At 33.5% G+C, this 15,217-nt stretch overlaps 1 protein-coding gene across 1 annotated transcript in view; it reads left to right on the top strand.

Annotated features, from left to right (window-relative positions):
* COBLL1 (cordon-bleu WH2 repeat protein like 1) overlaps positions 1–11,707 on the top strand; it is a 69,019-nt gene extending 57,312 nt beyond the window's left edge. Inside the window, exons 12-14 of the mRNA XM_023528474.1 lie at positions 1,183–2,750; positions 4,614–4,784; positions 10,406–11,707. Coding sequence (XP_023384242.1) covers positions 1,183–2,750; positions 4,614–4,784; positions 10,406–10,492 — 1,826 coding nt within the window. The 3' untranslated portion in view covers positions 10,493–11,707. The remainder of the gene's footprint in view (positions 1–1,182; positions 2,751–4,613; positions 4,785–10,405) is intronic.
* The last annotated feature ends 3,510 nt before the right edge of the window (positions 11,708–15,217 follow it).

Raw genomic sequence — 15,217 nt, forward strand, 5'->3', positions numbered from 1 at the left:
TAGAATTAAGAGGAAAAGTAGCACAGGGAAGAGGGAGGGTTTTTCCTCTACTTGAACTCTGACGTGAGAATAGAGTATCTTTTTCCAAAGAGAGAAATTAAAAACCACACGATTATTTCTACACTGTTTCTTCGTAGTTGAAATCACCCATATTATGACTAAAAACAAAGTCCTCTAGAAGTCTTTAGTGAGGATAATTAACAAGACTATTTAGATTCTGTTCTTACTTCAATTCTTAAAGGTGATGTTTCTGTCATTCGCTTTAATTAAAACTGATAACTTTGCTGAGATTGTTTCCCTTTTAATGTTATGTATAAAATATAAATACACTAGAAGCTACAGAAGAGACAAGAAAATCAAAATGGAAAAAAATTGAAGAATAAAAAATATATTTTTTGAACTTGTCAATTTCTTTTGTCATTCTTAACAATGACTGAAGTATGAAATCTTTACTTATAAGAAGAAATATAGCTATTCTATAAAGTATTTGTTCTGGGCAATATTCTATCCTAATAAGCCTGTTATGTAAATGATATATAAAATATATAGTTGACCCTTGAACAACATGGGTTTAAACTCCACAGGTCCACTTATATACATATTTTTTTTCAATAAATATTATAAAAGCATTTTTCTTCTTTATAATTTTCTTAATAACATTTTCTTTTCTCTAGCATACTTTATTGTAAGAATACAGTATATACTACATATAACATACAAAATATGTGTGAATCGACTGTTTATGGTATTTGGTAAGGCTTCCGGTCAACAGTAGGCTATTAGGAATTAAGTTTTTGGGAAGTCAAAAGTTATATACGGATTTACAGTTGTGCAGAGGGGTCAGCATCCCTACTCCCCTCATCTTTCAAGGGTCAACTGTAATAAATATTTTTCACCTTTTTACATCTGAGCAAACAGAAGCCCAAAGGGTTAAGTAACAAGTTCTGGCCACAGAGATTATAATAAGTCAAGCTGGGTTTCACACTCAGGTTTCCATGATATTGAAGCCCACACTGTTTTCTCTAAATGCCATTACCTTCTTTTGGGTAATTAGTGAGGTGAAAAAGTTCCTATAAAATTCAACCAACCTATTGCACTTTGGGGGAGAAAAGCACTGCAAACTAAGGTTTTTCTACTTTTTTTTCATATACTTAACGATGATATTTTTTTTTCTCTCAGTAGATCAAAATGAAATAATTGCCATTGCAATGAACACAGAAGATAATATGAAAAATGGAGTAAGGAGAACAGAAATCAATGTAGGAGGTGTTGCCAAAAATAACAATGTAGACATGGAAATTGACAAACTATCAAGCTATCAGGCACATAAAACTGAAACTACTGCAAGTTACAAGGAAAATCATCTAGCTGCTTCATTAGTACCAGACCAAAAACTGAATCAACCCAGTGTAGAAAAGACAAAAATGCAAGATGCAGCAATTCAGACAACTTCTTCCTGTAACAGTTTTGATGGGAATCACCCACATCATCAGTTGTCTGACTTCAAAGCTGATGAAAGTGTGCAAACTGCAAATAATGACAAATCAACTCAACATTCATCTTTACGTCCACAAGATTCTCTAGATACCTCAAGAGAATTTAGGAGACAGGGCTCCCTAACTGTACACTCAGAAGATCAGCTCACCATAAAAGGTCCAATTTGTGCACATGGTAATGATGACCTTTTGCCTCCTACAGACGGAATTAATAACAATTCAACTGCTTCTTATATAAAGAATTATCCACTTTACAGGCAAGACTACAATCCCAAACCAAAACCTTCAAATGAAATTACAAGAGAATATATACCCAAAATTGGGATGACTACTTATAAAATAGTGCCTCCCAAGTTCCTGGAAATATTGAAAGATTGGGAATCAGAAACTAAATGTTATCAAGATGATCAGGAGATACATACCTTAGGAAAAAAGCACATTCAGGAGACTGTAAAAGAAACAGCAATCCAAACAGATCATGTTATTTCTGAAAGCCCAAAGGAGCCAGAGATAGACCTGAAACCCAAGCCTACCCTGAGAACAGGGCATCAGGTGCAGAGTGTTGAGAGCGTACCACACAGCACAACAGCAAATTCTCTAAAACCTACTCCTAGGATGATGAGAGACACTGGCATAGCTCCTTTTGTGCCGAATTTGGAAGATATAAACAATATTTTGGAGTCAAAACTTAAATCTCGGATTTCGAATCCCCAGACCAAACCAAGTTCCTTTTTCTTGCAGATGCAAAAAAGAGTTTCAGGTCACTATGTGACATCTGCAGCTGCCAAAAGTGTCCACACTGCCCCTAACCCTATACCAAAAGAACTAATAAAGAAAGAGGTGGAAACGGATCCAGTACCTCCTCCAGAGCAAACTCTTTCTCCCTTAAGTAAAACAACTCACTCCCCTCCGCAGCCCCACATTAAAAACACAGATGATGGCATCGGCAGTCAGAAGCCCACTGAAACCTCTCCTCCCCCCGTGGCTCCGAAACCTGTTCCTCTTCCCGCAAGTCAGTTAGCAGCACTAAATCTGAAGACTCTAAAAACTTTCGGTGCCCCACGACCTTACTCGAGCTCTGCTCCTTCGCCGTTTGCCCTTGCTGTAGTGAAACGGTCACAGTCTTTCAGCAAAGTGCGTACAGAGTCCCGCAGAGCCAGTGCATGCGCCCAGCCTCCGACTGACACAGAGGAAGAGAAGATTCCTTCTGTAAATAAATTTATGGACATCCCACAACTAGGTGCGAGTGATAAGGTAAATGTTATCTTTTTAAAAATAAGAGGTTCTTATGATTTAAATGGGGGTTAACAAGCATGTTGATATGTTTGCGTATTAACTCTGAATTCATAGTAATCTAATATCAAGCTACCTATTGTAGAAAAAAGTATAATACATAAAATCTGATATTTACTCTCAGAATTATTGTAATTCATATAACATGATTGGGCATTACTATAAGGGCATCATTATATAATTGTATCATTAGCAAATATTTTAATTTAAAGTTTCTTTGCTCATACATTAGTATAGTATACGAGTTTATAATTCTGACTATTTTCCTGTACTTATCTCAATTTGTTTATAACTTTTCTGGATGTTCCGTTTTTTTTTTTTCTCTCCAATTCTACATGATTGCAAAATAAATGGTTTTAATTATATACAAAGATAAGCAGTATCAAAGACTAAATAAAATAACCAAATGTTTCTCAGCAATGCATTTTCTGTGATACATTCAACCTCATCTTATCAAACATCTTTTACATACAAATAATTTACATTGAAACCAGAGTTTAAATATGTAATTTTCTAAATTTACCCTTTTGTTAATTTAGTGTCAGCTTTTCCAGTTATATGTATGTTGACCAAATATCATTTAACTACTAGCTAACCTGAATAATTTGCAAAAAACAGGAGAATTTGCTGATTTAGTGGTTGCTCAACTGTTATAATTTGCTAGATTCAAATAGTCAAAGGAGAGGATGAAATTCACAGTATTATGATAATCCCACTGCAATTAAAAAAAAAGTGTTTAAAGAATACTTGCATATTTGTGTGACAGTTCCAGAAGTATTTTATACTACCTTTTCAAATATTCCTAGAGTAACAGAACAATAACCATAATAACCATATTGCCAAGTAAAGATTTTCCACAATTTTAAAGCAATATGTATCTTGAAGAATATTTCTGCATATATTTCACATTTATGTTTATTACTTTGAAACAATGTCGGGAAGAGATGTATGACATAGAGATTAATTCTTAGGAACAAAGCCTGTGTTTTTTCTTAGAATGGAATGTCATTCCTAAACAACAGAAGCTTGCTTTAGATAATACAAGTTTTTGAGTCACTGCCTGAGCTCTGTTAAGCTCATCATTTGTAAAGATATTTTTTGGCATTTTGAAAAAAGACATTTTTTAAGATTATTTGATAACAGTTGCCAGTTAAATTAGTTACCAAATTTTCCTTCCTAAATTTTTGATTCTTAAATTTGGAAAGTCCTAATATTTATTTTTAATTTTATGGAAAAAATGAAAACATGGCCATCACTTAGTCCCTGTGACTTCCAAAAACACAAAATAAGCTGTTACCTATAGCATAGTCATTAATATACCATTATTAGAAGATATGTTAGGTTTAGCTAATATGAAATTGCCAATACTTATCCATTTTGTATCATTAGAAATAATGATTTCAGAACCTAATATGTCAGAGCTGTGAAAGCAGGTTATTTTTTAGTCTGTGGAATATATTTATTATTTATTTGGCTCTTTTATCTAATTCCATTGGAAAAATATGCATTCTTTGACTCAAAGATAGTAAAATTACCCCTGCATTCATGAAACAAAGAGAGGCATCACTTTTCTTAGCCCCCTTTTCAAGAGAAGGGAAATTAATGCTCTCATTTCTCAGCGGAGCTCTGGCAGCAGAAATAATTCAATGGGTGAGGAAATACAGCTATGTCTAGAACACCAGTGAGGCAAATGGTGACTCTCAAAGAACTACTGGTAAAGAAAATTTGTTGGAAAATGGCCCATTCTTCACTTGGTATTCATATAAACGAATGCTTGCATTTATTTATTATTTATTTATCCATTCATTCATTCATTCATTTTAGGAAAATAACTCTGCACATAATGAACAGAATTCCCAAATATCAACTGACTGCCCACCGTTTGCCCTTAAGAGACAAAGTTCTTTAACATTCCAAAGCCCTGACCCAGAAGAGATCCGACAGAGTTTGCTGACTGCAATCCGTTCTGGAGAGGCTGCTGCCAAATTGAAAAGGGTAAGTTTTCTTTATCAGATGGATGACAGTGGATTTATTTTCAGCATTGTCAAGCTAATACTTAGGGGAAATTGTTTTCTGGCATTTAAACCTGAATAGGGAAGATGCCAGAAGTTACTTTTTTACGTCATTGGGTCATTTTTGAAGTATAAGCTGAGAGAGTCCAGAGTCTTACCCATACTTCAAAATATGTCAGGTCTATTTTTTACAACATGGGCCAGGTTCAGAACATGGCTTTTGCTCATTATTGTGTAACAATATATAGAAAGTACCTGGACTCTAATTTTATGAAATCATGTTAGCCTAGCAAGAAAAATCCTTTTGGAAAGAAAATCACTCCCTATTCTAGAACTGGAATAGGAAACTGCAAGTTTTCAGTCATGGCTCCTAAAGGTGCTCAAATTACTACCATACATGGTATTGGGTTGGAGGAGAGAGAGTTTTATCGGTTAACCAAAAAATGTAGGGAAAATCTGAAGAATATAGATAAGACCTAGTGCAGAAGTTCAAGTCTTAATAATGCCCTGCCAGAGTGGTTTAGCTCTTCCTTACCGAGGTGTAGGAGAGCTTCAGTAGAGGAGGTGTGATTCTCAAAGCAGACACCAACCAAATAGGTGTCATAGAGAATTATTGGTCAGTGTCCTCTTCTGCAGCCTTCATCCACTGAAGGAGCACGTGGTGAAGCCTGAAGCCTGGCATTATCAATTGGACTTACCAGAGGTTGTAGTCTCCTTAAATATCTTTTTTGTTCTCCTTTTAGTCATCTTGATTGCAAGTTCCTCAATACCCAAAACAAGAAAAGTATTCACTATTCCACTGACTCCCTGGGCATTTCATTTTGTGAATTCCTTCTCTAATCGTTTTAGAAGCTATTTAGAGAAGAGTAAGAGATTTGTTGAGCAAAACACTGAGCTCCGCAGAAATGAAATCTGTGAAAGAACAGGAATGCCGAAAGGATAGAGAGAAAGGAGAAGATATCCTAGGTACATCTCTAAGGCCAGTCTTGCCTGTGCTGGTCAGTTTCCTCCATGTGTTTCAGTGGAGCTGTGAGTGATAGCCATTCTCATGGAAGGCTTGGCGCTCCCAACTGGACACAAATGGAGACAAAGCAAAATGTTGCATGCTGTCAGGAGCGAAGAAACATGAATAATTCAGGGGATTAGGGTTGGACTTTGTAGATTATTTGTAGTATGAATTTAGGTGCCAGGCAGCAAAAAGTTCAGTATAGCTTTGAATATTAAAATTGGTACTTTATGGATGATAACATTTGTATTTTTCTGGGGAAATATGCCCATATTTAATCATACATTCTCATTTATGCATTTGTAATCTTGTAAATTAAAGACAAGTTTCAAATAAGTCATTTTCAGTCTAAAATTTTCTTCATTTAATAAATTTGACAAGCGTTTTTAAGCATGTAAGTACCAAAGGGAGACAGAAATGGGTAAAATGAAGCCTCTGCCTCTGGGTATTCACTGCCTGGGACTGAGAAATAGTGATATATCAGGCCCACTGAAGAACCAAGTAACTCATTGGAAAATAATTGCAGTGTCTTTGTATTACGCCAGGGGATATATTAATCAATTTCAATGAACTAACTGTAGAAAACAGTGCCTTAAGTTGAAAATGCCTTTTAAGCCAACAGAATTGTACAGGCAAGCAGCTGTATGCTTGGTGTGTTATGGGCCCTGATTTGGCAGTCTCTTCACATATAAAACTCTCATTGCTTCCAGAATGAGCTGGATGTGAATCAACACAGAAAGCGGGCCCTAAATGATGATCCTATAATTGTATCCTGTTTATAACTCATTACGTTAGGTTCCATTGAGTCTAAATGTTATCTCTTTCTGTAGGAGATTTTTAATAGTTTTGAGTCTATATAGTGCCAACTCCTAAGTTTTATTTAATAAAAATTCCTTACATAATCCATTTTATTCTACAAAAAATGGACACAGGGTCTAGAAAAGTTCACAATATCTACACTTCATGATCAGCTTTCACTCCATGATCACTTCTAGTTATAGATGCTAAAAATGTGTGTGTTTGTGTACCAGGACTCACATATGAGAATATTCATGGAATATTGTTTGTAAAAACTCCAAAGAAATATGACCTTAATATCAAAACATAGTAGAATAATAGTATATTTAAAGAATGGACTATTACATAGCAATAAATTGGACAAAATACTGCTAAATGCAACAGTGTAGATAGAGACATATAAAAATATACATGTGTAAAGTTTGACAGCATGCAAAACCAAATTCTATTCTTTAGTGATACATATGTAGGTGGCAATTATTTTTAAAAGCAAGGATATGATTATAAAAATCCTGATAGTGGTTACTTCCAGAGAAGAAGAAAAGGGGTTTTAGGGAGCTTATTAGAACAGGACAGGCACTCAAAACACTAAGTAATCAGTATAAATATCTTAATGCTTTATTTTTTAAATGTCCAGATTAATGCAAAATCCATGATGAATAAAATGTCAAAGTGTTAGGTAGGGATAAGGTCAGTAGGGAGGTGGAGGTGATCTCTGTCTTCACCTGGGTGGTTATACACATGTTTGTGTCTGTTTTCATTGGGCTATTTATTTAAGTTCAGTGCACTTTTCTGTAAAAATATTATATTTCAAAAAATTGCAAAAGCTGGTAAAAATGGACACAAGAAGGCTCTATTTTCTTGTGATTTTTGCTTAAGTCCTACATTTCTGTCTTGTACTGAACATTTCTCCTGGTTTGTTTTAAATTCTAACATTTTTTTTAATAGAACAACAGTTATAGTGCCAAATAAAATCTCCAGTGATTTTGACAGTAGGTTTAGATTGTTCATCAGAAAGTTGGCTCAGTATTTGCCCATATTTTGGCACCCAAATGTTGAATTTAACTCCAGGTACCAACCTGCCTTATGGCTCTGTTTCATACCCAAGCAATTAACCTTCATTATAATAGTTGGTTCACATTAGAACAATTATCTAATTGATTGCTCTAGTGTAAGTGTAGTCATGAATATGCTATATATTTTCATATCTCTTAAGGTCTTTTCTATACCTTACTCCCACTTGACCCCCATGCAGTCACAGAAATTTGTCCTCATGTGAAGCATTAATAAATTTAGTTCAGCATTTTATAAAATGTGTTTGATGTTAAGATTTTTACATGAATCAGTAAATCGTTTTCAGAGAATAAGGCAGATTAAGTAATTCAGTATTGTTGACTTGTGTCGACTTGTGTTGACACAAGAACTTCTTTGTCTGCTTTCAGTTCCTGATGGTGCTTGAATTACTAAAGGTTATTGCACTATTACAAGTAGAATATAGTTTTGTAAAAATCAAGTCTGAAAATAAACTGACAAATGATATTTAGTACTTAATATTAAGTGTTTCCTCAGAATGTAAAACACATCTTTGGCTAGATAGAAATCTGAAGTGAAGAAAAAAACTGGATAAGTCCCCCAGAACTGTTCTGGCTTGTTTTGCTTGTTTAATTGGTCTGCTTTTTATTCATATTTCCTTAGTATGAATTTGAATATTTCAGAGATTTTAGATTGGCATTTCTTTCCATATATTTTTAACTAAAAATAAATGATAGTTCCATAGTTAACGCTTCTTACGAGAATAAGAAAGCAATGGAGATATTCCTGAAAAATTTTTAAGCTTCAATGATAGAGCAATCAACATGCTCACATCAGTAAATTCTTAAATGTTACTTTTTAAACATGTCTTTATTATAAGTGTCTTATGTTCATTGCTCAAAAATTAAGCAATACTTTTTTATTTTATAAATGTTTGTAAAAAGTTACCGTATTCCATTCAAGAAATATTCATTGTTCTATGCTGGGCCAGGCAATAAAACAAACATGAGTATAAAGTGAGTATAAAGTGGCATTAAAATCAACATGATCTCTGACTTCACAGAATTTATAGAATAGTAGTCTAATGGTATCTTCTCATGTTTGACAGTTTAGTAAACAAATTTTTAAATATCAAACAAAATACTGCTTTTCTCTCCAAAGTAACTGCTCTCAATAGATTTTAGTGTAATCTTCCAGGCCACTTCTGTAGTATGTAAATATATTTACTTTTTAATAAAAATAGAATCCTTCATAAAACATTCTTAACATATAGTTCTCTGAAGCTCTCCATCTTATTACATACATTCTTTTAAGACTACATAGTATTTATGATATGAACGCACATTAGCTTATTTGCTCCTTATTGGTGGACATTTAACTGGATTCTAGTTTTTCACTATAAATGGGGCAACAATGGACATCTTTTACTTGCAGACATTTGGAGTCATCAGTATGTTTATTAAATGCTTAAAACAAATTTCCTTCCTTGACAAAGAATATGAGAACTGCAGTTTTGGCAAAAATTACAAAAATGACTTCCATATACAGAGGCTTTTTGGACCAAGGTTACATAACGAAAAATCATTACCTGTCTGTTATTTGCTGGCTACAGAAATCCCACATGCAAAGAAATCCCACATGAATACTAAGCAGGGTACAGATGAGGTCTTCTTCCTCTAGTGGCAATTTTTCTTCATAGCTGTTTTATTTCAGGTTGATATTGTAAAACACTTCACTCCATTACTGGATTTATAAGGCAGTCAAGAAAATTAACTACATTAGATGACCAATCTTCACTTAGTAAAAGGCGAGAAATGAAGCACAATGAGAACAAATCCAAACTAAATTTGCCAACTTTGTTTTCCTTTTCACTAACTTACTCTGTTGCTAGGCAGAATCTGTACTTCAGTTCTAGCGAGATGATAATGTTTGGTTATGAATCTAAACTAGACAAATTATAATCTAGAGAGAAACTTTTTCTTAAAATATTGTCATATTTTATGTATTTCAGCATATTATACCTATTCACTAAACCCAGATGATTTTTCTTTTTACATTTTTCTAAGTAATGTGGGGATTTCAAGCTATTTAGGAAATTCTTGTTATAGTGTTTCTTAGTCACTTACACTTTATATATAGGAGACTTTGCCATAAAATTTTGGAACTTAGGGGTTTAATTACTAGAAAATAATAATAAAAAACAAAATTTAACCTCCTTTTTGGCATAACAGTCATAGATTTGACATATTCAGCCCTTCATATGGTAGTATTTTAAAAACCAAAGCTGTTTTTTGTTTATTTTTTCCTTATAAATAAGAGATGCCTATGAGGGGAACTTCAAGTTAATATACACCATCACTACAAAAATCATTAAATTCACTGCTTTGTGGAATTCACTTTATTTTTCTACATTCTCCAAGGCACTTTCAAGAAGCCAGAATTAATCTAGTTAAAAATGCTCTTTAACAGCTTGGCCTGCAGTCTGTTTGTGCTCTTGTCCTTTGAGTTGATTTGGCAATTTTGTAAAGACTAAGATGTGTTAATAGATTATTTAACTTATTTGTTGTGGAAATAACAACTTTCTCATTTTAATTTCATGGTACAGTGAACATTTTTTCTTGATTATTTGTAATTTATTGCATAATAAATACGAAATGTTAGCATTTACAATTAAGCAGAAGTTAAAATGTGGTAATTGTTGAAAATTGAAAATTAGATAGCTGTCCCAGTTTAAATTGATGGGTGCAAAGTGTGTTTCTTTCTCTTAGGTTACTGTTCCATCAAATACAATAGCTGTGAATGGAAGGTCAAGACTCAGCCATTCCATGTCCCTTGATGCCCAGGACAGCCATTAAATATCGCCCTACCATACTCCACTTCACCTCGTCCACTTCACAGAACAACTTCATGTTACTGGAGAATGTTGGCAAATGTATATTCAGATGTACCCTAATATATTATCTATTAAAGTCTAAGAATTTGTGCTGTGGCTTATAATGCCAAAAGAAGAATTACCGGAATTTATAATTTATAACATTTTTTACCTTTCTTGCCTTAAGAGCTAAATATGCTGCTTTAGAACTTTAAGCCAAGGTGTTAATGATTTTCATTTTTTTCAAATGAGAAATCGTCACATTTTGTTGATTCCACTTATTAACACATTCTCTGCAATGGTGACTTCGACAAAAGGATAAATTAAGAGTCATAGACTAATATTTGTACAATACATGAATAACTAGGCAAGCCTAGATCTGACATTGGCTGCCTCAATGTCACAGTTTAATTGCAGATATTTATGTTATAGTAAAGCCAGTTTTGTGCTGAAAGTATGGTTTAGAAAATTAATGATGTCAAATAAGTATATTCGGTTCAACTGTTAATTTCAATGATGAATCATTTAGTGTACAAGTCTTATCTTGTGCGTTCTTTGTGTAATTACAAAATCAGTGTCAAATTTATGGCAAGCACATGGTATTTTAATATTTTATTATCGTGGAACACTTGTTTTTTTAATCTTTAGAATTTAAATTGCACAGAATTCTAAATATTTTCTGTACATAATTGTGGCATTACTGCTGCATAGATATTATACATTTTATGTGCCAGAGCCTTAAAAATCTCCCTGTGAAAATGTTGATATATTGTGACAGTTATTTCACATTTGATATGTAGAGAGGAATAGGGGTTAGTTTATGTCCATATTGGAAAGCTTTAAAGACTACTTGGAAATTCCAGAAATCCTGGTTTTAATTAAAGTAAAATGATAAAGTCATTATGTAGTACAGATGCCAATAGTCTAAATAATAATATATATTTACATTAAAGCTAAAAATGTTAAGCAAAACAATGCCTAATTTGTTGGCTTATAACTCTTCTGGGGTCTGGAGCTTGTTGATGTTCTATTCCTACTTTAAGAATTTGATTGCTCACTTATTCTAAAAGCTTTGTCAAACATGCTGATGTTAAGTTGGTTTTCACTAAACCTACTGAGAAATCTGCCTCTGGAAAATGTGTTGATTCCTCCCCCACCCCCCACACCCCCATTTAATAAAAGCAAGTTATGTATTTGGGATTTTTTTTTAATGCAGTTTGTGTGCACAAAGCAGCCAGCTTATTTGTGCACTTCACCTGATGAACACCTCTCTATTAGCCAGTAAATAAACTAGTAATAGTAATACCTACCATTTATCAAGGTTCTCTAGTGAACATGTAAACTCAGGTATTATAACTGCAAAATGCATGATCTCATCATGTAAGATGCTTAGCAAAGTTCCTGATACGTGGCAAGTGCATGTTAAGTGTTAAATATTGCTGCTATTTCTTTGAATCAGACTTAGAGAGACCCTCAAATATGGAAACCTAAGTTGTGTCATTATAAACTAGTAGGGAAAGGAGTGACTTCTTGAAAAATTGTGTTTATGTAATTGATTTTCCACTTAGAAAATAATAAATTTGGATCACTACCTCAAACCATAAACAAATATATTTGAGTTGGATTAAAGACAACTTTTTAAAGTAATATTTAAAAACTTAGATGAATATATTCAACATTTTTAGAACTCAGCATGAAAAAATTACTTAGATAAAACACAAAGGCACTGTCATAAAAGATATGATAAATTTAAATAAATGAAAATTTAAAATGTATATGTACATTAATTACTATAAAAGTGAAAAAATAAGCCCCAAGATGTTTTAATGTATAGAAGGGATAATATATAAAAATGTAGAAATTCTTAAAACTCGTGAAAAGATTGCCCAATGGAAATAAGCATACACCGAAAAAACAAAAGTATTTCTTACAAGAGATAATCTGAAAGGCCAACAAACTTATAGAAAAAATACTCTTCACTAATAATCAAGGAAACACAAGTTAAAAACAAGGGTACCACATTACACCCATCAGAGTAGCAAAAATGTGAGTTTGAAAGCAACAAGTGCTGTCGACGACAATGAAGCAGTGGGAACTTGTTGGTGGGAAGCACACTGGCACAGCTATCAAATTTGTAGTATCTAGTAAAATAAAGATCTCTTACCATATTACCTTAAACAAGTACTTATGCATATGCATAAGGAGACATATACAAAACTGTTCTTGGCAGTCTTGTGTATAACAGCAGAAAGGAGACCTAACCAGCACCGACATTGGTGGTACATTCATATGATAAAATTCTGTACAATGGTTAAAATGAATGAATGAGTTATGAGTGCCAACATAGATACATCTCAAAAATAAAAAAGCAAGTTGCTGAACAATACATGTTTTATGATAACAGTTATATAAAGTATAAAATATGTGAAATGATACCATATATTATGGCTGTACGTATAGAAAAAATAAAATACACAGGTTTACTGGTGGGAACCAAGAAATGAGGATTGGATTCGGGAGATTTATAGGACGCATCAACTGTGTTTGTAGTATTTTATTTTATAAACTGCTATTTGAAAACAAATATTTGCTTTACTCCAGATTTTAGCATATTTAAAATAGTTCATAATTGAATTATTTTTAAAAGATTACAAGGGACTTAGGGAGATATATACGTAAACTATTAATACTCATACATTCTGAAAAAGTTGCCTTATTCACGCTGTTTCAAGAGAAAAACACGTGCTACCCTTTCTAACAGGAAGAAAATTTGAGACAAGTGGTTTTCACCAGCCATATCCTCAAGTAACAGCAAAAGTAAGATACAGGAATGATCTAAAACCAACTTTTAATTGTCATATTTAATTTTTGATGTCCAGGCAGTTTGCTCTTCCTCCTTCCCCCCATCAGTTTATTTTAATATTTTTAAATTATCTAGATTCTTTATAAATTATAGGGTATAAAATGAAATACCCTCTTTTCTGTCTCCAGCATCTCACTCCCCTCTCCAGAGGTAACTTATCAATGTTAATATTTGTATTTATATTCAATACATATTTATAGATTTGTTTGAGCTTTTGTGGGGTTTTTTTGTAGAGCTTTGTTGTTACCGTTGTTTTTAGCATTAAAGTCACACTAATACTATTTAGCAAGTTGCCTTTCACACCAGCATGTTCTAGAAAAGGCTTTTTTTTTTTTTTTTTTTTTGCACACACAGATCTACCCTATCATATTTCAGTTTCCCATTCTACTATTGTTTCTTGTTGTATACAGTTCAGGCTAGAGTCAAGACACCTGGGTTCAAATCACAGCTCTGCTATTTACAGATCATTGGATCTTGGGCAAATTACTTATTTTCTCTGTGCCTCATTTCACCTTTGAAAAATTGAATTAACAATACATCTACCTTATAGGAGTGGTTGTAAGGAGTAAATGAATTTTAAGAGTTTGGTAAACAATTCATTTTTAAAAGCTATTTTTAATACTATTAGTGAAGAAGTATTATTTATCTAATATACTCTCCATCATTCTGAAGAGTGACCCTCTCCCTCATTTTAAGGCCAGATTTGGCCTCGGCCACCAGGGATGACAACAGAATCCATACTCTGCCACTGGATCTGAGCCCTTGAATGAGACTGGTCTTTTTCCTGAGACCTACAGTTGCTTGTAAAGTCGACCTTTGAACAGCACAGGGTCAGGGATACTGCTCCCCAACACAGTCAAAAATCTGCCTGTATCTTTTGACTCTCCCAAAACTTAACTTCTGTTGACCAGAAGCCTTACTAATTACATAAATAGTCGATTAACACACGGTTTGCGTGTTATATGTGTTATATACTATAGTCTTTAAAAAGTAAGAGAAAATGTTATGAAAACCACGAGGAAGAGAAAATACATTTGTAGCGCTGTTTGTATGTATTGAAAAAAAGTCGGTATAAGCGGACTCATGCAGTTCAAGCTCACGGGTCAACTACATTCAAAACTGTATTCGAAACTGAAAGTCTCAATTGATAACAATTTTTTGTCTAATGCCAGTTCATTTTCTATCCACTACCAGTAGAGACATATACAAAAAAGGCTAAGAATCAAACTCATCGTTTTTACACTTTATTGCCTTTGATAAATGACTTAAAAGGTGACTTGCAATGAGAGGTCACAATGAAGATTCCATGGACAGCGAGTTTTTTTTTCCCCTCTGGGATTATTTTTGATGTACAGATAGCTCATATTTATTGGGTGCTTTAGAGTTTATACAGAATTTTTGTTATTTGATCCACATATAGAACAAAAAAGTACACAAAGAGATTGCTTCTTTACAAAGGTCACACGACAAGATAACTGGCAGAAGCCCAAATGTGATTTCCAGTCTGCTCTTTCCAATGGCCAAACTTTGCAAATGATGGAGAAAATGGTGCTCCATGACAAGGGACACCAAAATAGTAACCTACTTATTCTGGATCTTCAGTTGGTCTTCCTTTTCTTTTAAATGTTACAACTTTCCTTCAAGTTTTCACCCTTAACACCTCAGACGCTTCATATGGATAGATATATTTTGTTTATGGCAAGAAAAAATGCCACCATGTGCTTCCTCAAAAGAACTTTTCTGACAGGTATTTCGAGAGGAATTGTGAAACATTCTGGTAATTTGTGTAGAACTGTTGGCATTTCTGCTTCACAAACTGGAGAAATTCATTTGGAAGTCTTGCAA

This window comes from Pteropus vampyrus, unplaced genomic scaffold (assembly GCF_000151845.1).
Source record: "Pteropus vampyrus isolate Shadow unplaced genomic scaffold, Pvam_2.0 Scaffold2, whole genome shotgun sequence".
Classification (NCBI taxonomy): Eukaryota; Metazoa; Chordata; class Mammalia; order Chiroptera; family Pteropodidae; genus Pteropus; species Pteropus vampyrus.